The 25,970-nt window shown below is 44.6% G+C and overlaps 1 protein-coding gene across 4 annotated transcripts in view; it reads left to right on the top strand.

Annotated features, from left to right (window-relative positions):
* Positions 1 to 12,797: 12,797 nt before the first annotated feature.
* ctnnal1 (catenin (cadherin-associated protein), alpha-like 1) overlaps positions 12,798 to 25,970 on the top strand; it is a 395,162-nt gene continuing 381,989 nt past the window's right edge. For 2 of the 4 annotated variants that reach the window (XM_078538521.1, XM_078538518.1), the window contains exon 1: positions 13,828 to 14,090. In XM_078538521.1, coding sequence (XP_078394647.1) covers positions 13,965 to 14,090 — 126 coding nt within the window. In that variant the 5' untranslated portion in view covers positions 13,828 to 13,964. Of the gene's footprint in view, positions 13,009 to 13,827; positions 14,091 to 25,970 lie in introns of those variants that run through there. The other 2 variants (XM_078538519.1, XM_078538520.1) reach the window with 2 other exon arrangements.

Here is a 25,970-nt window from a genome sequence, read left to right as displayed (position 1 = left end):
TGCATCCAGGTGTAATTGGGTCAACACAGGTTGCGGGGAGACTGGGCATTAAGCACTCGGGCAGTGCAGGATGTCGTCACCCTCCTGGCAACATGGGAGCATAAGAAGAGGGGGAAAGGCTGCCAAATACAAGTTGGCAGGGTGCAGGGTGAGGGGGGGAGAATCGACCTGAGCACAAGGAAGCAGCGGCTGGCAATGGGGGCATGACTCCCAGATTTTGGGTCCAATGGCAATGAGAAGTAACAACCTTCACAGGAAGGGCAGAGCCCAGGCCTCAGGAGGGCAAAGGAGAGGAATGAGGGGCTTTAAGGACATGGAGGCTATACCATCAGGATATGCTTTACCGCACAAGATGGAGCTACCTTGAGGTGACCGAGAACCAAGGCTGCAGGTAACTGCAACTCTCCAGGCAGATGGTCACAGACATGCATGCCCTTGTCTTCAAAGACCACACATCTCGTAGCGCTGCTTGCCATGCCCTGCCAGTACCCAAGGTCAGTGTGGCTTCTGGCTCCTTACAAGGAATGGATTCACGGGGACAAGGGATATCCCTTGAAGCGAAGGTTACTCACGCCTCTTTGAGAGCCAGAGACAGAGGCAAAGAGGTGATACAACCATTGCCACCTGCTCACTAGGACAACCATAGAACAGGCTATCAGGCTTCTGAAGATAGTGTTCAGGTGCCTGGAATAGTTGGGTGGTGCCCTGCAAGAGAGTCCTGCAAGGGTCTCACTCGTTCTCATGGTCTGTTGCGTTCTCCATAACATGGCCCTCTAGAAAGGTGTGGACCTTGAAGAGGGTGAGGCCCTGGAGGGACACATTGGAAGAAGAGGAGAAGCAGGATGTGGAAGAGAAAGAAGAAAGGCTTGCATTTATATTGAGCTTTAAATAACCACCAGATGTCTCAAAGCGTTCTACGGCCAATGAAATACTTTTTAATTGTAGCCAATTTTGTAATTTAGGAAACATGGCAGCCAATTTATGCACAGCAATGTGATAATGACCAGATAATATATTTTTGTGACGTTGACTGAAGGATAAATACTCCCCTATTCTTCTTTGAAATAATGCTATAAGATCTACCCAAATAGGTAGATGGGGCCTCGCCTTAATGTATCACCTGAAAGGCGACACCTCCAACAGTGCAGTACTCCCTCAGTGCTGCAATGAAGTGTCAGCCTTGACTTTTGTGTTCATGCCCAGGAGTGAGAATTGAATCAAGAACCTTGTGATTAAGAAGCGAGAGTGGCACCAACTGAGCCATGGCTGGCATGCGAAAGGATGAGGAAGAGGAGGTGGAGGGGGAAGATGCAGATCACCGAGGTAACCCGGCTACACAGCAAGGTGCCAGGCCTGGTGCAGGCCTTGTGGGTCTTGTCAGGATGCCATCAATATCAGGGATCATCAGACCCAGGCAAGTTTCAGATGAGTCGCTCTGACACTAAAGGAATGGCGTGGTGTGGAAGTCACTCTGAGCTGCCTGTGCTCACACCTCCATTGAAAACACAGCCTGGAACATGTAAACTGTTACCGCCAATGAAGGAAGCACTTTGCCCAGAGTTTACACCTTCACCGTAGGCAAACCACTGCTTTTGTCCTCATCACTTCACACCTCTTTTCTTGTTCCACCACGAATTAAAAAGAGGCTCGCACGTCTGGCTTCATGTGTCAATATTTAAATGTTGCTCATAAAGGAGAAGAGTGCACAGGTACAGTTGAAGACTCTCTAGTGACCCACTCAGTGTTCAGCCACATCTACGCAGTTCTCCCCTTGTAGCCTCTGAGAAGGTGGAGCCAGCCAGCTCATTTGTTTTTGGTTGAAATGTACGTGGAGGTGGCCCTTGGCATAGAGGTGCCCGAGGTTGCTGCACTTGCATCATTGCAGGGGCAGCCTCTGTCATTGGGCCCTGTTGCACAGTTGCTTCCTCTGTCAGAAGGACCAAGGAGGTCGATCTTGATGATGTTGCCCATGAGGGGTGACACCCTCGTCTTCCTCAGTGACTTTCTCAGCCCTTGGATGGCACTCTGAATGGCTGGAGGGAAGGATCAGTTAGTGCACAACTGGCATTGCGCCCAAACATCCCTGACTGCCACCAACTAGTCAATGTTTCAGAGTGTGGAATAAAACCTGTGAATGCCAATGCACAGTTCCTGCATGTGTTCCAAGCGCTGCTGCATATGACTCTCCGTGAGGTTGGCCACTCCCTCAATGGAGGAGTTCATGCACTTAAAACCCTGAGTTATGGTGATGCACATAAGCTTGATGGACTTCTCCATTCTCAGCCCATAGCTCCACACTGCCACGGGGAACTCTGACATGCGGGAGCACGTCTGTTGATGCTGGTCTAGTTACAGCCTCCTTTCCTGTGACTCCTGAGGACCTACAGCTATTCCCAGCTGAGCAGGACTCTGTCTGTCCTCCAAGGTGACTCTACCTCTGGCACCTCCTCCTGTACACTAGGGCCATGCTCATCACCCAGTGCCACACTAACTAATCTCATGCAAAGACCCACCAAGGTGACTGTATCTGCACTGGTGGAGGTTGCTCGTTTAAGGTGTGATGATGCTTCTTCTGAACTCTGCTTTTGCTGCGCTTGGCTTGGTGATGGTGATGGTGAGGGAGTTGGTCTAATTGCGTCAATGCCTGCAGCTGGGGTAGATAAAAGAAGAGATCATGAGAACTAGCCTTGGAGAGCAGAGGCCTCTGCAGTGCTGAGGCTTCTGAATGTCACTTTGTGTTTGTCACGCTGTTGGACAGGTTGGAGTGTAAAGCAACACCTTAGAAAATACGTTGCATTGTCTAATCACCATCTTCACCATGGGTGCCCATTTCATCTAGCCCAATTTCCTCATGCTCAGTGCCCCTAGCGATGTCCATAGCTCCCTCCTCAATGGCGGTGATAATGTGAAGGTGGGGAACTGTCAAGGTATTGCTGGCCTCTATGGCCAATGCCAGCTGCTTCTATTCATAGAAGCTACATACTTAAGTGGTTATAGGTCCTTAGCAGTACTATGGCTCTGACCCATTCTGACGGGTCTATAAATGCCTTGGGCACATACTTGTGGAGCAGCATGTGCCCAGAGGCTGCTCAGCTAGTGTGTCTGCTGGAATGTGAATAGCAGAGGCCTGTTCTGAGGGTTGATGGTTGCACTCATTCACTCACTCAATTTCTGTGCAGTAGACTCCTCCTGCTGACTGTCAGCTATCTCCATCCAGGCCTGCTTAGTCTGGGTGGGTGGCCACCTCCTGTCACCCTCTGGGAAGAGGATCTCCCTTCTCTCTCTATTGATTTTGAGGAGGACCTCCAGGTCTGCATCTACCAATCGAGGGGCTGCCCTTCTCTGAATTCCAGCCCATCCCTAAATGTCCTTGCCAAGGTGGTGGGCTGCTGTCTTATTGAACCCCCGCAGTCCATGTGCTGTGCTAATATTGAGGGTACTGAAGGATTTTCACCCATCCACAGTGAAGGCACAGCGGGCAACTGCAGGTGCTGCTACCCCCATGCATCTGCTGCCCTTGTCCTTCCAGCTGGTAGAGCTTGTGGGGTTGGAAGGTGCTGTTCCAGGAGCCTTGGTGACTTGCTGCAGTGCATTTTGCACATGGAACACACTGCTGCCACTATGTACTGGTGGTGGAGGGACTGAATGTTGAGGGTGTTGGATGGGGTGTCAATCAAGAGGCCTGCTTTGTCCTAGATGCTGTCCAGCTTCCTGAGTGTTCTGGAAACTGCACTCATCCAGGCATCTGGAGACTATTCCATCTCACTCCTCACTTGTGCCATGCAGATGGAAGTCAGGTTTTGGGGAATCATGTGGTCAATTAGCAACCACAGAATTAGCAGCCTGTGAACTGCTCTTTCTTCATATGTGCTCACAATCCATCTGCCTGTCTTTATGCAGCAGAGGGCGGCCCACAATAGGAGGGAGAGAGAGGAAACAAGAGGGGGAATGCCTGAGCTCCGGCCCTTACACAATTTGAACAGCAGGCTGCCAAGCTGGTAGGGCAGGACCGTGACCATGCCTGTGCTGACAGCGAGGTCAGTGTCCCCCAACCAGCTAGCAAGGAAACCTGCATAATCCAGACAATCCCGGAAGACCAAGGTGATTGATGAGTGCCAGATTTGAGCCAGCTTAGGCGGTCACTCACTCTCTCTTCTGTCCATCCAATGTGCCAACAGGAAGAGGGCAAGGCCAGCCCCCACACGCCAGCCTCAGCCTGCAGGAGGCCTCGGGAGATGATGAGGACGACTTCTCACCTGTACGCCACAGCATTCACCTGCACCCCCCACTAGCCCAGAGACACACACCTCGGTGGCACATGTGTCTAGTTTAGGCTCAAGCTCACACTCTGGTGGTCACCGCACAGACACGTCTCCACAGCAGGAGGAGACAATGACAGCCAAGGTCTCTGGCACTCGGAGGACTGCTGGAGAAGAGGCTTCAGCTGAGACTGAGTCAGGTGCTGAGCCTCTGGAAGTGGCCATGGAGAGGATGCTGTCATATCAGCGAGTTGCAGGGGAACATCAGTCAGATGTGTCAGTGGCCCTCAACAGAGTGGCATGTGAGGCAGAGGAGTCCATGTCTGTGCTTTCTGATGTAGTAGCTCTGACATGTGAGTGCATTGATGTGTCCATAGGAAGGATGGAGAACTATGGAGAACCTGTTCCAGCAGAATGCCCAGTTTCTGCTGGAGATGTGCCACAGCAGTGGAGTACAGGTCCGAGCACATCTCCAGCAGCTAAGCGAGAGGGGGACAGTGCACCTTGACCTCTCTCCAGGTCCCCCTTCTCCTCAAGGAGTCTGGTGGGGAGGGGGAGTGGGGGGGGCCCTTCAAGCACCAAAGGGAGGAAGAGCATCAGGCAGATACCCCAGGGGCATTCAAGGGTGTCTAGGCGTTCCCAATCCTCTCTGCCTATGACACCATCAACTACAACTACGCAGGCTGAGAAGGGTGCACCTGCAGTGGAGACCCAAAGCAGGCCAGGACCCTCTAGAGGATGCCGCCTAAGTCATCACAGACAACAGGGCAAGGTAGTCAGGAGGCTGCCTCCACCTCTGTTGCAGATGTCGGAGGAGCACCTAGGTGTAGTGGTAGAAAATTAAAAAGTATTGAAAGACCACTGGTGGCACAGGTGTTCAATGATTATAATTAGTTTCTGCACTCCCAAATATATGTTATATTGCACTGGTTGGAAGCCTCTTGGATTCATTATTGCTGCTAGTAATTTTGATGATCGCATGCACTCCTCCCTTCTAGGACTGGACCAAGGCTGAGTCTTCCTCCTCTAATATATGGCTGCGCATGGAGACATTGCTGTTTGACAAGGATGATGGTGGCAATGTGTGAGACACAATTCTGTTTGTGTCCGCTGTCTTCGAAACTCTATGGAGAGACCTCATCATAGTGGAAATACTAACCACATGAGCCCTTGTCAGGCAGGTCCATTTCCCCAGGAGGATGGAGGTTTGCAGTTGCAACTTGGCTGCCATACACCTCCATGCCTGTTGTAGACATCCTCCTCCTCCTCCCTTCCCCCCTTCTTCCCTAACTCTGCCTGGAGCTGATGGCCAGTGGCTCAGAGTGAATGGCAGCTCTACACCTTGCTGGGATCTCGTGGTAGTGAGAGCCCTCTGGGTCAGACCTGCTGCCATGTGGCCTTTACCAAATAATGATGAATAACAAATGAGAAAGCTTTCATACATTCTCCACATGATTATTAGGGTTTCCCTTTAGCTGTCCAGTTGTGTTGACCTTGAACCCCACCCACTTGAGCAGACCCTCCCACAGTGATATTTTGCATTCGGACATCGAGGGCGTTGCCTTGGACCGGAGCTGGTTCCATCTCAGGATGGTGTGTGTTTCATTTCAAACTGTCTCCATCATTCTTTTCCCTCCCCCTGTCCCCCAACATCCCCCCATCATTGTTGACCCATCCCCCCACCCCCCCGATGTCACTTTCACTCTCCCCTCAAATAGCCTTGATTCTCCTCCCATCACCCTGGACTGTTAATCTGCACATGCCTTATCTTTCTGAGTCCACCCTAGGCACCATTTCTATGCCCACCCTGATCTGACCCACTCCCGTGATCCGTGTCACCATCCTTGTCCCCCTCAGTGATCTCTGGATTTCAACTATACCCAACACATTGAATCCTGGCCCTCTCACCCTAACGCGTCCTACTTTCCTGCCTCTCACAGACACTGTCCCTTCATTTTACCAGCACCCCCAGTTCTCCCTTCAGGATCCTTAAATTGACTCAACTGACTTGTCCCTCAGAAGCACTTTGGCCCCACCCCAACTCCCCTCCCTCCCCCTTACTTTCATGCCTTCTGTCCCGCCTCCCTCCATCCAGACAACTTTACCTGGAACCCCCCCACTCCGCCTTCTTCTTCTCTACCCCCCTTCTTCTCCTCTGGACACCTTTGTGTCTTGGACCCACCACCCCACCCCATGACTTTTGCGCCCACCATACCTGCGGCCAGCTCCAGTGGTGCAGCCAGTTTCGACTCCAGGTAAGTGCTTTAAAATTCTTCCAGGGCAGAGGATTTTATGGGGGTGCATGATTCCAGTCTGCTGGACTTTTAATGGGCATGCATGATATGCAAAGCGGGTTCCAGCTGAGCTTAATCAGGAGACCCGACCTGCCATCAACTTTGGGATGGGACAATCCCAAACTGGTTTCCCTATGTTGAAAAACTGATTTTTTGCTCTCCACCCTACCTTCTGGCCCTGCCCGCCACAAATCCTGCTGATGGTGGGGCGGGGGGGGGAGGGTATGGAGCAGGTTGGGGGGCAAGGTTCTGCCATAGACTGTGCTGCCTCAGCTCAGCTGCTGCTAAAACTCTCATCCATGCCTTTGTTACCTGAAGACCTGACTATTCCGACCCACTCTTGGCTGGCCTCTTGCCTCCTACCCTCCAAAAACTTGAGCTCATCCAAAACTCGGCTGCCATGTCCTCACTCACACCAAGTCTCATTCACTAATCACTCCTGTGCTCACTGGCTTATTTTGACTCCCAGTCTGGTAATGCCTCAATTTTAAAATTCTCATCCTTGTTTACAAATCCCTTTGTTGTCTCACTCCGTCCTATCCCCATAACTTGCTTCAGCTCTACAATGCTCTGAGGTCTCTGTACTCCTCCAATTCTGACCTCTTGTGCATCCTCTATTTCAGTTGTTAATGACTGTACTTTTAGCCCTAAACTCTATAATTCCCTCCCTAAACCTCTCTGCCTCTCTCTCCTTCTTTAAGATACTCTTACAATTTACCACCTTGACCAAACTTTAGATCACCTGTCCTAATATCTCCTTTTGTGACACAGTGTAAAATTTTGTTTGGTATCATTCCTGTGAAGCACCTTGGGTCATTTTACTATGTTAAAAGTATTATGTAAATGCAATTTGTTATTATTGTCATCCTTGACCCCCTCTCTTAGGTAAGCCTACAGCTTCCCTCTTTTTGCATCCTTCAAAGGATCCATTAAAGCACTCATTGCTGAAGCAACCCCAATTGCTTCATCCTATTCTCTCACGAACCTTCTCACCAATCTCACCAGTAGGCCCGTTGAGGACTAATCTTGTGAACCTCCTCCCTGTACAACTCATCCCTAGCAATGCTGACCCTGTGATCACTGCTTTCACTGCCCCTCTCTGCATCTCCCTCCAGAATCCCCTTCACTCATGAACAAGGGCCTTGCCATTCATGAACTGTGGATGATGGTGCCACATCATGGCCTTAATCTCTTCCCTCCATGTAAACTCCATGACCCATATTCACAGCAATCCCCTTGACCTTGCCATCTCATTTGGCCATGCTACTTCACCATATCAATCACAGATAAGGCCATTGCTGATTATTTCCTTGCACTACTCTCACGCATTGCCCTTTCCCCTCCTATCCCTACTTTGTTCTCTGCCTGTCCTTGGAAAAACTCTCTCCCAATTCATTTGCAAATGCACTTTCAAAAACCCAACTGTCTGCACTTTGACTCTCCATACACCATGTCATTTCTGTGATTAATAATCTGCTCAACCACACCCTCAGCTTTGATGCCGTAATCCCAATTAAAATAATGACTCTTCCTCAGCATGGCTGTTCCACCTGATAAGGCCTCATCTCCACTTCTTTAAATCCAAGGCTGCAGTATTCAGTGGATCTGGTGGACAACAGGTTTAGTCATTTACCACCAGATCTGACAGAAACACATAAAGCATTATTGGGCCCTGATTTAGTCTGCCAAAACTTCACTATTCTTGGATTATCCTGGAATGCAATAATAGTTCTGGGGTAAAAGCAAAATACTGCGGATGCTGGAAATCTGAAAGAAAAACAAAAATAGCTATAAAAACACAGCAGGTCTGACAGAATCTGCGGAGAGGAACACAGTTAACGTTTGGAGTCCGAATGACTCTTCATCAGAACTAAAGAAATATAGAAATGTGGTGAAATATAAGCTGGTTGAGGTGGGGTGGGACAGGTAGAGCTGGATAGAGGGCCAGTGATAGGTGGAGGCAAAGAAGAGATTGCCAAAGATGTCAAAAGGACAAAGGGGTGTTGATGGTGATGATATTATCTAAGGAATGTGCTAATGGTGACATTAAGAGTAGAAAGCAGGACAAACAAGTGGCAGATGGCCCTAGTGGGTGTGGGGTGGGGGGAAGGGGTCGAAATGGGCTAAAAGGTGGAGATAAAGCGGTAGATCTAAATAAATTTAAAAATAGGTGGGAAAAGAAAAATATATTTAAAAAATATAAATTTGGAAAAAGGGGATCAGAAAGAGGGTGGGGATGGAGGAGAGAGTTCATGATCTAAAATTGTTGAACTCAATATTCAGTTCGGAAGGCTGTAAGGTGCCTAGTCGGAAGATGAGGTGCTGTTCCTCCAGTTTGCGTTGAGCTTCACTGAAACATTGCAGCAGGCCAAGGATGAACATGTGGGCTTGAGAGCAGGGAGGTGTGTTGAAATGGCAAGCGACAGGGAGATCTGGGTCATGTTTGCGGACAGACTGAAGGTGTTCCGCAAAGCGGTCACCCAGTCTACGTTTGGCCTCTCCAATGTAGAGGAGACCGCATTGGGAGCAGCAAATGCAGTAGACTAAATTGAGGGAAGTGCAAGTGAAGTGCTGCTTCACTTGAAAGGAATGTTTGGGCCCTTGGACGGTGAGGAGGGTGGAAGTAAAGGGGCAGGTGTTGCACCTTCTGCGGTTGCATGGGAAGGTGCCGTGGGAGGGGGTTGAGGTGTAGGGGGTGATGGAGGAGAGGACCAGGGTGTCCCGGAGGGAACGATCCCTGCGGAATGCCGCTGGGGGTGGGGTGGGGGGGGCGGGTGGTGGGGGCGAGGGGAAGATGTGTTTGGTGGTGGCATCATGCTGGAGTTGGCGGAAATGGCAGAGGATGATCCTTTGAATGCGAAGGCTGGTGGGGTGGTATGTGAGGACAAGGGGAACCCTATCATGGTTCTGGGAGAGAGAGGAAGGAGTGAGGGTGGATGCACAGGAGATGGGCTGGACACGGCTGAGGGCCTTGTCAATAGTTTTGGGATTTTTGTTTCTAATACAAATCAGTTCTTAAACCCCTTTTTCTTCCACCCTCGCCTCCAGCAATAAGTTTGAGGAACTCATGGACTTCTTTATCACTAAAATTGAGACCATCTAATTGGTTGCCTTTGCTATCTCCCTCCCTTCTCTTAATTCAAAAACCAAATTTCTTCTAAGTTTCCCCCTGCCCTAGTGCTGCACTTGTATCTTCGTCTAGTTTTTGTCCTATCTCCCCCTATGCCCTTTCAGAGCTGATGTTGTCCATGAGACTCACCTCTGCTCCCTTGACATTATTCCCACTAAACTACTGACCAGCCAACCGCTGTTCCTGACTCCCACCTTAGCTGATATTGTTCTCTCTCTTCAGATACTCTCCCCCTCTCCTTCAAATTTGCCATTACCACCCTTCTCCTCAAAAAAAACCCTTGACACACTCCACGTCATAATTATCACCAAGTCCAGTTCATCCATCACCCCCATGCTTGTTGACCAACGCTAGCTTCTGATTAAGCAATGCCTCAATTCTAAAATTTTCATCCTATTTTCAAATTTCTCCATGATCATACCTCTCTCTAACTCTGTAATCTCCTCCAGCACCAAGCCCTCTGGGATATTTGCAATCTTCTAATTCTGGCCTCTCGAGTATCCCTGATTTGAATCACTCTATCATTGGCAGTCATGCCTTCAACTATCAAGGTCCAAAGCTTTGGAATTTCTGTCCTGAAGCCCACTGTCTCTACCTCTTTTTCCTCCTTTAAGGCGTTCCTTAAAAGCTACCTCTTTGACCAAACTTTTAGTTATCTCCCCTAATACATTTTTACGTGGCTTGCTGTCAAATATGATTTTATAATGCTGCCGTGAAGTGCTTTGGGCATCCAATTATGTTAATGGATTAATGCTGCTTTATAGATAAAAGTTTTTGGCTTTTGCTTGCCTCCATCTGGAGTAGTGCATTTAGTTTTGGGGACCACACCTTAGAAACAATATACTGATCTCGGAGGGGTTACAGTGCAGAGTCACCAAAATTATACTAGAGCTTAAAGGATTGAATTAGGAAGGCAGACTGCAATAACTTGACTTTCATTCCTTTGTGTTTAGAAGGTTAGGAGTTGATCTAACTGAGGTCTTTGAAATTATAGAATAATTAAATACAGAGGTAATTACTGAGGAAAATTTTGTCTGGTGAGGGAATTCAGATAAGGGGGGACCATTTGAAGGTACTGTTGCATTGTGGTTATGTTACTGAACTACTAATCCAGAGGCCCAGACTAGTGATCCAGAAATACCAGTTCAAATCCTACCATGGAAGCTGGGAATTTAAATTTAGTTAATTAAATACATGTGGAGTAAAAATCTACTATCAATAATGGTGACTATGAAACTACAGAATTGTTGTAAAAACCCGTCAGGTTCATTAATGTCCTTTAGAGCAGGAAATCTGCCATCCTTACCCAGTCTGGCCTATATGTGGCTCCAGACACACATTAAATGTGGTGACTCTTCCCTGCCCTTTGAAATGGCCTTGGAAGCCACTCAGTAGCATTCAAGAACATGGCTCACCATCACTTTCCAACAGCAATTAATGCACTCCTTGCCAGTGATGCCCACATCCTGTGGCTAAATTTTAAAAATTTGAAAATTGGAGATGAGTCATGCAAGAGTGAAATCACAAAGGCTAGTGAAAATCAAGAATTTCCTCTTCGAAAGAGGCTGCGAAGGGAAGAGTAATAAGCTTAATTTTTGAGTCAGAATTAATTGAAATTGGATTCAGACTGAGATTAACAGATTTTTATTAGGTAAGGGAATCAAGGGATATGGACCAAAGGTTGGTAAATGGAGATGAAGCAACACAACTATATCAAATTGAAAGGTGGAAGAATCCAGAGGGGCTGAATGTGACATATTTGTGTTCCTATGATTGCTGCTTAGCAATGATTACTATTCTGAGTGCTAAGTCTACTAAAAACATTAGATCTCTTTTGGAAAAGGCAGAATTTGCCGAATGTTGGAAATCTGAAACAACAGAAAATTCTGGAAATACTCAGTAGGCCTGGCAGCATCTGTGGAGAAACAGAGTTTACCTGTCAGGCCTGTGACCTTCTATCAGAACCACTTTCTGCTTCACCCTATTCCATGCTATTCAAGGAATATTTGTTCCATTCATTTTTATTTAATGTACAGCATTTTACATTGATTTGTACTAAATTTTATTTGTCATTATTGTGCATACTTTCATCTTTGTTTAATTAATTCCCTGGTTCTCCTCCTTCTCAGATTCAATAATGCTTTCTGGTTTGCTATTACCTTTGAATTTGATCAGTTTGCATCGAATCCATTCTAAACCTAATTTCTAACTGTAAATTAGGAGTAGGAGGGAACGAACACCAAATCCCTACACTATTTTAAGTGTGATACCGAATTGTTACTATGTTTGTAATAGGGCGCAGCAAACACAATTTAAACATTTCAGTAATAACTTTGTTGGCCGCCAAGCTCTGAGAGTTGTATTTGTCGCTATGGAGCGGACAAGTATATCACAAAAGAGATCAGATATTACTGTAAATGTTAAAATTCTATCAACAGCAGCTCGCATGGTGCGTTTATATGGAATTGAAGTACAGTAAAAATACATCAAGCATAAAATGCACAAATGGATTCACGGCATGTGGTGACAACCAGCCTTAAACCATATAAACAGATTGGGGCCAGCTGTATTTACAAACAAACTTTTAACTCAAAAAATACAAACTGAAACACATTTAACCCGAAACCATTTCCGCCAGAGTCGAGTTTTTGAAATTGCCAGCCTTTGGCAAGAATGTCCAAGTGTGAGGGGAAGGGGAAAAGCTTTCCTGGTTGACTTTGTGAGTAACCTTTCGCAGTAACCCGCCAACCGTGAGAAAAGCAAAGAGCAGAAGCGTGCATGTTTTCGTTTTGTCGTCATGACCCTAAGCTGGTGTTGAGAGGGTGGTCAGTGTGTTTGCTGCTGGTCCGATGCCGCTGCCGCTGCCTCTGCCTGTGTCCGTGGCCGGTCCCGGGCCAGCTCGCGCTCTCAGGGTGACCGCCAGTGGCCGCCTCTTCCCCCGCTCTCCTCCCGCTGCTCCACTGCAGAGAGTCAGGAGGCAGTGAGCTCAGTGAAACCCGTTTTTGAAACAGGTTTTCATTAGAAAACATATGCTGGAATCAGAGCGCGAGTAAAAAGGCAGATCACAGCATTACAACCTCCCTCTCTCCCACACACACAGACACATTCCAAAGCTCCTCCTACCGCCGGAAAGAGACGCAACTCCCTCTCTCCCGCCTCTCAGTCGCTCCTGGAGCGGGAGAGGGAGAGACAGGCTCGGCTCTCCAACAGCAGCGGCACTGGCAGAGTCAGCGGCATCATGGCTTCTTCTCACTGCAACACCGATGCCGGGCTGGAGATCAAAACCAGGTCCGTGGAGCAGACCCTCATCCCCCTGGTGACCCAGGTATGTTTGGTGGAAGGGAGACAGAGAGAGAGCAGCGGAGAGAGCGTTTGAGAGGCACACAGAGCAAAGGAAGGGATCTCGGGCAATGCGGAGCAAAGCTAGGCAGCAGACCCCTCTGTGTAAATGAACTGGACATCAGAGGAAGACCAGAGAGACCCCCTCCCATCCCCTCACAAAAGAGAGGGAGTTCTGAGACCCCCCCCTCCCCCCAAAGATTTGAGACTACCAGAAAACATGAGTATAGAGACCCACATAAAAGGATCTGAGTGACTCCTAGAGGTAAGGGAAAGTGGCAGTCCTGGGACCCCAAGAATGGGGTAACATGCGAAATTAGACTTTAGGCATCTTTAACCACCACTGAGACCCCCGTGGCCGGGGAGTGGAGGGTAAAACTTGTCAGTCACCTCCCGGTACAAGGTGGCGAGGGAGAAGTGATGGGGGAGTGGGGGGGTAAAGTGTAGCGTTCATGCCCTATGCTGAATGTCAATCCCTTTTCCCATTGTCCCCACCCCAGGGCCGGCCTGCAGGTTGTTTGAAGATCCCATCTCCAGCAGGAGAGGAATGTGTCGTTGTTTTACTCGCTCTGACAGCACACTGCAACCGGCGAGAGAGAGAGAGAGAGAGGCCACACGCGAGGGTGTATTGCCGCCCCACAGGGAAAGTCAGACACTTAACCGAGAAAGGGGAAAGCAGAGGGGCTCACAGAGCCAATGTTTTACTGCAAAGTTCAAACTCTGTAACTTTGAGAGGGCAATCTGTCTTTCACCGGAGAACAGGGACGTTTTGTTTCCTGTTTAACTCCCAAACCGAACAGATCCGAGTTTAGAATCACCGTTCACAAACCTCCCGAGGTTGAACTAAGGACTTTCCTGATGTTCCATTCGTTGATCGTCAGGAGGTGTTCGTTCGATTATGCCGCGCTGTAAAATTGACTAGCGCAACTCTAAAAGAGATAGATGGAAGTTTCTTTTAGAGCCAGATTGCTCTTATCTCAGCAGCTAACGTCTATGTTACGAGATAAGCATTTTTCCAGTTCTCGTTTTAGTAGGCTTTTGCGTTTCGGCAAATCGAATAATCCGACGGTGATGTTTATATAAATAGGCAAGGAGATGGAGATGGGTTGTCGGAAACATTTTTTTGATCACCAAATTTTGCCTCATTTAGAAATGTATCAAATGATTTGCTGTATTTTAACATGCTTCTGAATTCGGATTTGTTAGTAATCTTTAATGTTTATGATGTTGCTTGAAGGAATATGTATTTCAACTGTAGCCTTCATTTGAGGAAGTGGACCTAGCGAAATTGATTCATGACACTTTTTACATGGGCTGTAATCAATTATATTTAGTATCTGCACAGTGTAATTTCAATGGATGTCAGTTTTATTTGGTTTTAAAAATGAAAGTTTCTGAAAAATGTTGGTTCATAATTTGCTGTCACATTAACGGAGAGACTGATGACGCACACTGTTGATGTTCACATGCTGCAGCAGCGACTTCAGGTGAGGTCAGATGCGCAGTTAATCGTGGAAATACAAAAGTTGCTGTCCAAGATGCGCCGTTCCGATGTTATCTTCGTGGAAACATCATGTCGCTATCTAGCTCATTGTTGAAATGCATGAAATAGCGTAAGATTCTCAAGGCAGTAGATGTAAAGTGAACTGACCGCAGAAAGTCACTTAGGCTGAAATGGGCAAAATTTAACTAACTAGGTGATAAATGTTAATCACCATCAGTCAACTTCTCTAGCACTGAAAACGGGCGGTTACAGCGTGAAGTCTCATTCAGGTTTTAATTGTTGAAGATTTTTTCAAAATGTATAACTTGCAAAAATGAATTGTAAAAATGTTGTCTCTATCTCAGGCCAGTTTTTTCCCTCTGTTTATTTTACTGAATTTGCCTGGGTTTCCTTACTGCATTGTTATCAGCTTACACCTTCAACAACTGGCTTGGCAAAATTTTTAAAAACTTAGTTGTGCAAGAGCAAGTCTTGGCACGTGACAAGGCTGAAGCATTTGCAACAATCTTCAGCCTGAAGTTTATTTTTATTCATTCGTGGGATGTGGGCTTCGCTGGCTGGGCCAGCATTTATTGTTCATCCCTCGTTGCCCTTGAGAAGGTGGTGGTGAGCTGCCTTCTTGAATTGCTGCAGTCCATGTGGTGTTGGTACACTCACAGTGCTGTTAGGAAGGGAGTTCCAGGATTTTGACCCAGCGACAGTGAAGGAACGATTATATATTTCCAAGTCAGGGTGGTGAGTGACTTGGAGGAGAGTGCCGAATGATAATCCTTCTCGGCCTCCTCTGGAGGCTCCCAGCATCACAGATGCCAGTCTTCAGCCAATTCAATTCACTCCACGTGATATCAAGAAACGGCTGAAGGCACTGGATATTGAAAAGGCTATGGGCTCTGTCAATATTCCAACAATAGTACTGACGACTTGTGCTCCAGAACTAGCTACGCTTCCAGCCAAGTTGTTCCAGTATAGCTACAACACTGGCATCTACCTGGCTATGTGGAAAACTGCCCAAATAAGACCTGTACACAAAAAGCAGGACAAATCCAACCCAGCTAATTACTGCCCTTTCAGTCTACTCTTCATCATCAGCAAAGTGATGGAAGGGGTTGTCGATAGTGCTATCAAGTGGCAATTACTCAGCAATAACCTGTTCACTGACGCCCAGTTTGGGTTCCGCCAGAGCCACTGAGCTGCTGACCTCATTACAGCCTTGGTTCAACCATGGACAAAAGAGCTGAACTCCAGAGGTGAGGTGAGAGTGACTGTCCTTGACATCAAGGCAGCATTTGACTGAGTGTGGCATCAAGGAGCTCTAGCAAAACTGGAGTCAGTACCTACCATAAAGGAAGATGGTTGTTGGAAGTCAATCACCTTACCCTGAGGATATTATTGCAGGAGTTCCTCAGGGTTGAGTCCTAGACCCAACCATCTTTTGCTGCTTCATCAATGACCTTCCCTCCATCATAAGGTAAGAAATGGGAACAATGTCCAGCACAATTTGTGACTCCTCAGATACTGAAGTAGTCTGTGTCCATATGCAGCAAGACCTGGATAACATTCAGGCTTGGGCTGATAATTGGCAAGTAACATTTGTGCCACACAAGTGCCAGGCAATGACCACCTCCAACTTGAGAGAATCCAACCATCGCCCCATGACATTCAATGCCATTACCATCACTGACTTCCCCACTACCAACGTCCTGAGGGTTACCATTGATGAGAAACTGAACTGGAACAGTCCTATAAATACTGTGGTTACGAGCAGGTCAGCGGGTGGGAATTTTGCAGAGAGTACTTCACCCCCTGACTCCAATAAGCTTGTCCACCATCTATAAGGCACAAGTCAGGACTGATAGAATACTCTCCACATGCCTGGATGAATGCAACTCCAACAGCACTCAAGCCTGACATCATCCAGGACAAAGCAGGCCGCTTGATTGGCATCCCATCCACCACCTTCAACATTCACTCCCTCCACCACTGACGCACAGTGGCAGCAGTGTGTACCATCTACAAGATGCAGTGCAGCAACTCACCAAGACTCCTTCAACAGCACCTTCCAAAGTTGTGAATCTACCATCTTGAAGGGAAAGGGCTGCAGATGCTTGGGAATGCCACCACCTACAAGTTCCCCTCCAAGCTATACACCATCCTAACATGAAACTATATTGCGGTTCCTTCACTGTTGCTGGGTCAAAATCCTGGAACTCCCTTCTTAAAAGCAGTATGGGTGTACCTGCATTGCATGCAGTGCAGCGGTTCTACTCACCATCACCTTTTCACAGGCAGTTAGGTATGGGCAATAAGAATACTGGCCTTGCCAGTGATGCCCACGTCCCGTGAAAGAATTTTTAAAAAAGTAATAGCAGTCGCTGTTAGGTGCCCTGGTGCAGCAAATTATAGCACAATGTGGCATAACATGTTGAGTGCAAAGTGCATAAATAGTTATGCAAGACTAGGGTTAATTTTAGAGGAAAAGGAGTATTTGGCTATTTTGAGGAAGTTTTCTGACTTACTACCTTTAATACCTAGGAGGAACATTAATTGGGAAGGGATGGGGAAAGGTCATTGAAGAAAAAATGAATATTTACCACTTGGAGTTTGGAGGTTGTGAAGTGTTTGACCTGTTGGAGCGACCTCAGCGCTTTTTCTGTTGGTCAGTTTTTTTTTCATTTTAGCCGCTGCCATGTTTGGTAGAACTATTACAGTAGTGATTTCTATCACTGAAATTTGCACTGTTAACTCTTATATATAATAAGATTTCTATTCACAAAAGCATGTTCAAGCAAGCAGTATTTATGGTTCTTTCTATTAAATTTCTTTAGTTTTTGTTTGAGATTGGTTTTCCACATAATAACAAGGCTTGTCTGACTCTTCCATAATGTAATCTTGAGAACAGCTTTCTGATGCCTGAAGACTTGTTAATACTAATACCTGGAGAAATCACCAATGTGGTTTACAGCACTTTGAGTATCACTAATATTTGCAGCTGCTGCAGGACATCTTGCTGTTTTAAGATGCACAATGAGGCCTGATGATGAGATTTGTGTTGTGATGTACTCATTATGTCCTAGTGTTGAAAATGACGAACAGATGCCAATGTTGCCTAGAAACATTGAACATTGTCATGATGGTTCTTTCTGCATTAATACTGCTAGCAGTTCCTGAGGTGAACTTGGTGACAGTTTTACACTTGATTATCAGTTTGACAAGATTAATCCCAAAGATCTTTCATTTAAACAAACAAAAATGTGTTCCAATTTGGATTGTTACTGGTGGAATGCCACAGAGATCAGTGCTGGTGCCTCAATTATTTACAATATACATTAATGACTTAGATGAGGGAAGTGATGTACTATCACCAAGTTTGCGGATGACACAAAAATAGGGGGGATGGCAAGTAGTGAGGATGACACAAGGAGTCTACAGAGGAATATAGTGAATGGGCAAAAAACTTGGCAGATGGAATATAATGTGGGAAAATGTGAGATTATGCACTTTGGCTGGAAGAATAGAGGAGCTGAATATTATTTAAATGGAGAAAGACTGCAGAAGGCTGCAGCACAGAGGGATTTGGGGGTCCTTGTGCATGAATCCCAAAAAGCTAACATACAAGTTCAGCAGGTAATAGGGAAGGCAAATGGAATGTTGGCCTCTATTTCAAAGGGAATGGAGTATAAAAATAGGGAAGTCTTGCTAAATCTATACAAGGCATTAGTTAGACCACACCTAGAATACTGTGAACAATTTTGGTCCCTTATCTAAGGAAAGATATACCGGCATTGGAGGCAGTCCAGAGAAGGTTCACTAGGCTGATCCTGGGTATGGAGGGATTTTCTTATGAGGAGAAGTTGAGTAGGTTGGGCCTGTACTCACTGGAGTTTAGAGAATGAGAGGCGACCTTATTGAAACATATAAGATTCTTAGGGGGCTTGACAGGGTAGATGCTGAGAGGTCGTTTCCCCTTGTGGGAGAGTCTAGGACCCGTGGGCATAATCTCAGAGTAAGGGGGCGCCCATTTAAAACAGAGATGAGGAGGAATTTCTTCTCTCAGAAGGTAGTCAATCTGTGGAATTCATTACGGCAGAGGGTAGTAGAGGCTGGTTGTTAAGTATATTCAAGGCTGAGGTAGACAGATTTTTAATCAATAAGGGATTCAAGGGTTATGGGGAAAAGGTAGGAAAGTGGAGTTGGGGATTATCAGATCATCCATGATTTCATTGAATGGTGGAGCAGACTTGATGGGCCAAATGGCCTACTTCTGCTCTTATGTCTTATGGTCTCACGGTTACCATGAGCATTTGCTTTTCATGTTGGTAAAGTAAACCCTTCCCAAATGCATGCATCATGCATTATTGCTATTAGATTCCATACCCCAGTAATTTATTTTTGCAAGTTGCAGTGCAATCCGTTTGAAATCAAAAGTTTATAAAAGATCAAAATTAACTCACTGGCTTTCTTCAACAACATTTACACAGATGTGCAGAGGACACAAAATTAAAATACTGAAAGTGTTACTCTAATTGAGTGCAGTAGGCTGGATGATCAGTTATTAATATCAATCTGTTGTAATGTAATTTGAATTTAAAGCTGCATTTATTCCAGAATAAAGTCCCTGGTATAAACTGCTACTTTTGAGAGAATTCTCTGCATAGATACATTTATCGCTGGGAAATGATAATTTTTTGTTTGTGTCATTACGATCTGGAATTCAGTACCTGAAAAGGTGGTGCAAGCCGATTCAGTTGTAACTTTCAAAGAAGAATTGGATATATACTCAAAGAAAAAATTGCAGGGCCATGGGCAAAGAGCAGAGGAGTGGGATTAACTGGTTACCTCTTGAAAAGAACCAGCGCAAACAGGATGGACCAAATTGCCTCAACCTCAACTCAGTGATGTGCTTCACTCTGGGTTATTTGCTTACTGTAGACATTTACACCTACAGATGTCTCATCTGATTCATAATTCATGTCGGTGGAAATTTGTAATCCTATATTTTAACTTACTCATTGGAATTAGTGACTTTCAGTTCTTATGACTTTTAGTGCTAACATTTAATCGCCTGATAAAAATAGACTTTTGTTTATAAATTGTTCTGTTTAATCTCTGCCATTTAGAATGGCTGACACCATATTCAAAATGCGATCTTTTGTGCTGGATGTGAAACCAAACTTTCTTCTTGAAGTGGATATTAAAGATTTACGAGCTGGGCATTCTTATGATACAGTCAAATATAAAGAATGTGGGGGAACATAGCCGCTGCAATTCTGGTTCTTGAAATGAAGTAGGTATAGCCCGTGCTTAAAAAAAGCCTTTGTAAGAAATAGGAACAGGCCATACAGCTCTTCAAGCTTGCTTCGCCATTGAATAAGATCATGGCTGATCTTTGACCTTAGATTTCACTTCCCTGCCCTATCCTCATTCCTTGATCCCAAAGAGTCCAATGATCTATCTATCTCAACCTTTTGAGAATTACTCAATGACCTAACCTCCGCAGCCCTCTGGACTAGAGAATTCCAAAGATTTGAACTTTCTGAGTGAAGAAATTTCTCAGTCTTAAATGAACAATCCCTTATCCCGAGACTATGCCAGCGAGTTCTAGACTCACCAGCTCAACCAACAACCTCTGTGTCTAATTTGTAAGGCTCCCCTTAGAATCTTGTAAGTTTCAAGAAACTCACCAGCTCAACCAACAACCTCTGTGTCTAATTTGTAAGGCTCCCCTTAGAATCTTGTAAGTTTCAAGAAACTCACCTCTCATTTTTCTAAACTCTAGGGAGTGTAGGCCCAATTTGCTCAACCTCTCAACAGATGACCACCCTCTTGTGAGCTCTTCCCTGCATTGCCTCCAAGGCAAGTATATCCTCACCCTTATTCTCTCTCCACAGATGCTGCAGACCTGCTGAGTTTTTCCAACATTTCTGTTTTATTGCAAGTATATCCTTCCTCAGACTTGGAGATTAAAACAATGCACATGGGCTCATAAATACAATTGTAGTAAGACTTTCATACTCTTGTATTCCAATCATCTTGTGCTAAGGGTCAACATGCCATTTGCCTCCTTAATTGTTTGCTCTATTTGCCTGGTAACGTTTTGCATTCCTTGTATGAGCACACCCAAACCTCTCTGAAAAACTTGAAAAATGTCTAGTTAAAAAAATTCTGATTTCTGTTCTTCTTGCCAAAGTAAATAAACTCACCTTTCCCCATATTTGCACTCGTTGTAGCAAACTGAATTGGAGAATTGTGACTGGGTTGATGGTTGTCCATGGGGTTAAGACTAGACTAATAATCAATACGTTGTTAGCATTTGGGACTTGTTAATTGTGCCAGAGGCATAAGGGAATACTGCAACAGCATCTCATTGTTTGCTTCAAAGATTTCCACTGGTAAATCTAGCTTTTCCTACCTGTGGACCTCTTTATCATAGGAACATAGGAAATAGGAGCAGGCCATTCAGCCCCTCAAGCCTGCTCCACCATTCAGTTAGACCGTGGCCGATCTTCTACCTCAGCGCCATTTTCCCACACTATCCCCATACCACTTGATGTCTTTATGATCCAGAAGTCTGTCAATCTCTGACTTCAACATACTAAATGACTGAGCCTCCACAGCCCTACGGGGTAGAGAATTCCAAAGGTTTACCATCCTCTGAACAAATTCCTCCTCTTCTTCGTCCTAAATAGCCTGACTCTTACTTTGAGACTGTCCCCTGATTCTAGAACCCCCAGCCTGTGGAAAAATCCTTCCTGCATCTAACCTGTTGAGCCCTGTAAGAATTTTGTTTGTTTCAATGAAATTGTGTCTCATTCTTCTGAACTTCAGAAAATAAAGGCCGAGTGTTTTCAGTCTCTCCTCTTAGGAAACATCCCACCATCCCAAGAATCAGTCTGGTGAACCTTCGATGCGCCCCTCTATGTCAAGTATATCCTTCCTTGGTAAGAAGACCTGTAGGCAACACTCAAGGTGTGGCCTCACCAAGGCTCTATACAATTTCCGCAAGACATCTTTACTGCTATACTCAAATCCTTTTGCAGTAAAAGCCAACATATCATTTGCCTTCCTAATTGCTTGCTGCACCTGTGTGCTAGCTTTTAGTGACTCATGAACAAGGACACCCATGTCCCTTTGAACATCATTTAAGAAATATCTTGCATTTCTGTTTTTCCTGCCAAAGTGGATAACTTCACATTTTTCCACATTGTACCCCATCTGCCATGTTATTTAACCTGTGTAAACCCCCTTGAACTCCTCACAATTCACGTTCCCACCTAGTTTTCTGTCATCAGCAAACTTAGAAATATTACATTTGATCCGCACATCCAAATCATTGATGTAGGATTTTGAACAGCTGGGGCCAAGCACTGATCCTTGCGTTACCCTAATAGTCACAGCCTGCCACCCAGAGAATGACCTATTTCTCCCTACTCTGTTTTCTGCCTGTTAGCCAATTCTCAATCCATGCCAGTGTATTCCCCAATCCCATGTGCTCTAATTTTGTTACTAAGGTAGTGTCATGTTATGTCATCACCTGAAATAGTCCCTTGTATGGATGTCAAACACAGTAGCTAGAGGCTGAATTGCGCTGTGGGAAATCTGCAATGAACCCCAGTACAATTTTGTCATGTCTTATATGCATAGCCACTGAAGTGAAATTTAAGACATCTGCCCTTGTTGCATTTGTTTCTGTTTGTACCCCGTTTCACAACATGCAAAAAATGTGTTGGTTTCCACCAGACGTACCCCAAAATTACTGTTGTCTAGTGAGAAAATTTTATCATGTCCGTCAAGCATAATAAACACTATGCAAATATTCCCTTTTTTGCTCTTGAATATTCCTATTACTATTGGCACGAATGTTGTTTAATAATGGGGGAAATATGCCTACATTGATCATCAAACATCCCATCTTGTTTCTGTTATTTAAGTCTTATGTTTTCCTATCAATTACCCTAATGAAAGGTAATGCTCAAGTCTCCACTATAATAATCCAGAGACTGTATAATCACTTTAAACACTTGACTGTACTGAATGGTCAGATTGATTTTCTGATATTCTGGTACAGAGTTAAATGTAAATTGGTTATTGGAGTAGGTAAAAATATGGATGTATTTGTCAAAAGTTAAAACTTTTTGTAAAGAGATGGACTTGAAAATTTGAACAAAGGTGGACTTGGACATCGTGAATGTTTGTAATGGACATCATCAAAAGTTGTACCAGAACCTGGAATATAGGTGAAGTTTCTTAGTATTTTAGTTAATTTCAAATGTCCCTGTTATTTCTAGTGCATATCTTAACTTAGATATTGCCTTGTCAAAAAAAGCATCAAAGTTTGCATTAGCTGTTATTGATGATTTTTCCCTAACAATAATGCTGCACAGTATAAGGTTTTTGCACAGCTTTCTTGAAGCCTAATAGGTGCACTGCCAATAACTGGATCTTAGAACAGGATCTTAAAAACTTTGAACGGAGCCTTTGCTATGTATAGATAAAGAATCTTAGCCTTCATATATATATTTACAAGAACACTCAGACTTTTGAGTAACTTAGAATTATTATGATCCTATACACTATTCCTGAAAACTTTGCTCATTTCCAATGGAAGTGCTCTGCCTCTGATTCTCCTTGTTTGAGCTCTTCTGCTGATGTCAAATTTAAAAACATAGTTTGAAAGTTTGGGATGTGGTATTGGAGTGGCAGCTTCAAGCCTGATAAAACCTTTTGAAATTGATAACCAGAATAGCCCAAGTAGGGTGAGGGGGAACCTCTCATCATATCTTGAAAGGGTCACGTGTGCACCTCTGCTTCACCATTTGCAAACCACAATTTAGTTCATCCAAAGAACGTTAAAAGAAGCGTTGGCCAACTGGAATTTGTTCATGTTTTGCTAAAATGAGCTTGGGAATAAGGTATATTGGGACCTTTCCACTCTCCAGTGTATTTTTGAGAACCCAATTGTAATGTCCTGCACGGTTTAGACAAAAATACATAAAACGTTCTGTAGGTTTTTAGTTTTATTCCCATTTCTGCTTAAAGGTTTTGAAGGCAAAGCTGAATTTATTGTCCAGTTCTAGTTGTGCTGAACATGTGATGGGTATTTTCCTTGAGCTCCCGCAAACATTATGGCAATGGTACCCGTACAAAACATACTCTTTGGCAATGACAAATAAAAAGGACATTCCTGTACACAACATCATAATAAGTGGAAGCAAATTAGAACACAACAATCAATTCAACTATCTAGGAAACACAGTAACATCTGATGTCAAAAGCAGTATTGAACTTTGAATAAGGACTGGACAACCAAAAGTATTTTTACAAAATTAAGTAATATTTTAAGAAACGTCAGCTTGACTCTTGAAACAAGAATGTGTGTACTAAAATGTTATGTCTGGTCAGTAATGAATTATGGATATCAAACTTGGAGCATTGGGAAGGAAGAAGAAAAGAAAATCAACATTTTCTAAACGTGGTGCTTAAGAAGGATCCTAAGGGTAAACTAAGAGAGAAAAGAATTAACTAAGAAGTACTGAATGAGACCAGAAAAACAAAATAACTCTTAAATGATATCAAAAGAAGACAAATTTGAGTTTTTTGGACATGTTATTTGTGTGGAAGGGTTGGAGTGTCAAAACACCATCGGAAGGATTAATGGAAGAGCATGAAGCCGACAGCAAAGGAAGCATTCATCTCTTGTACTCGTGTCTGAATCAAGGCTGTGACATGATATGGAGCGTAGTGTTTCTGTCACCTGAATGAGCAGGTTTTTGGTGGGCTGGTGTCACTACTTTTAAATAACATACTGGTTGCATAAATGGTTGCGTTTTCAATCAATAAATCTGCAGTTATTAAGATGGTATGATTTTCTTTGAAGCTAGAAAATGTGAATCATTCATATCAAGTTAGAAAGAGTTCACAAGATGTTGTCAAGTGGTAAATAATAATTTCAAATGCTTTGAACTCCTGCAAGATGAATATTCTGTTTATTTATCATTTGCATGCTGTTTATCCAACAATAGCCTTTCCGATTTTTTTCAATTCGATAAATATTACGAATTGGAGCAGAAGAAATTGATAGAAATATAGGATACTGGCATTCGGTGCCATTCTTCAAATAATCTCTAATTTCAAAATCACTCAAATTCATCGTTAATGTATTTTACCTCAGTCCATTTACCTGTATTTACCATGCAACACAAGTGGAGGCTATCTGAGTAAAGGTTAGGTATGGTAACGGGTGTTTTTTAAATTCATTCACGGTATGTGGGCTTCGCTGGCTGGGCCAGCATTTGTAGCCCATCCCTAGTTGCCCTTGACAAGGTGGTGGTGGTATTTTTCAGAATATCAGCTGTTAAGATTATGTTGGTGAGGTACTGTTGAAGAGGTACTGTTGAATTTTGTGTTGAGAAAGAAACTTAAAAGATTAATAGGCCTCCTTCTGTGCTGTAATTTCCATGTAAATGCTATCCTCTCATCTGAAGGTATCTAGTTTAATTTTAGTGTCCTGGCCTTTCAATGTACTATGTCCCGAGGGTGTGAAAAATGTATAAATGTAAGTTCATTCTTTTTTATATTCCTTCTTTTCCAAATACTTATATAATTCTTTTTTAATTATGTAAGAGCCTCTGGAGATTAAAATGGATAGCCCCTGAAAAAAGAAGTGGGGATCACAATGCGCAGTTAACATGTGTCCATTCAATGTAATGTAGGAAGCACGACATCTATGTGCTGCCTGTTCATTATCAAGATTTCAGTGTGCAGGCTGAATGCATTGGATGATGTTATCTTCATACTTAATCCCCCTTTCACCTTCCACCTTTCCCCCTCATCCCGCAACTTCTTCTGTGTTACAAGCTGCAACAGGTGTAAGCATGCACCTTTTTATTTCCCCATCCGCCTCGCTTCTTCATCCTTGTCGACTTCTCATCTTCTTTATGACATTCTGCAGCTTTCCACGTATCGTTGGATGGCCAAGTGACAACACTGTGTTGTTGGGTGGTTTGCCTTGAACCCTGTAGCAAAAGTCTGTAGGCCACATTCTTTCACAATGTGAACAGCCCGATCTGGGTAATCACAGTCACATGCTGGACTATCCTTGAACTCCCATTTGTGCAGGAGGTGTGATGTCCTTGCACTCTGAGTGTAGATCCGTGTTGAATGTGGAACACAGTTTTTGAGGGAGATCTAACCCTGGAGGCTCGACTGTCAGATCACTCACCAGCTCTTTATAGGCAATATTGGTGTCAGCCAGAGGTTGTCCTTTTGTCAAAACCTGCATCACTGAAAGCATTTGCAGAGCTCCAGAAAGGTTTGCGTGATTTGAGTCGCATATTTGGTAGATTCTGCAGGTCTTCATGGATTGACAATTCTGTGTTGGCTTCAGTGCGGTCAAATTCTTTTTGCATCTTTGCCTTCCAGCACACATCAGGAGGTGAGAAATTAGA

Source organism: Cetorhinus maximus, chromosome 3 (genome assembly GCF_964194155.1).
Source record: "Cetorhinus maximus chromosome 3, sCetMax3.hap1.1, whole genome shotgun sequence".
NCBI lineage: Eukaryota > Metazoa > Chordata > Chondrichthyes > Lamniformes > Cetorhinidae > Cetorhinus > Cetorhinus maximus.
This window is presented reverse-complemented; position numbering and strand designations above follow the sequence as displayed.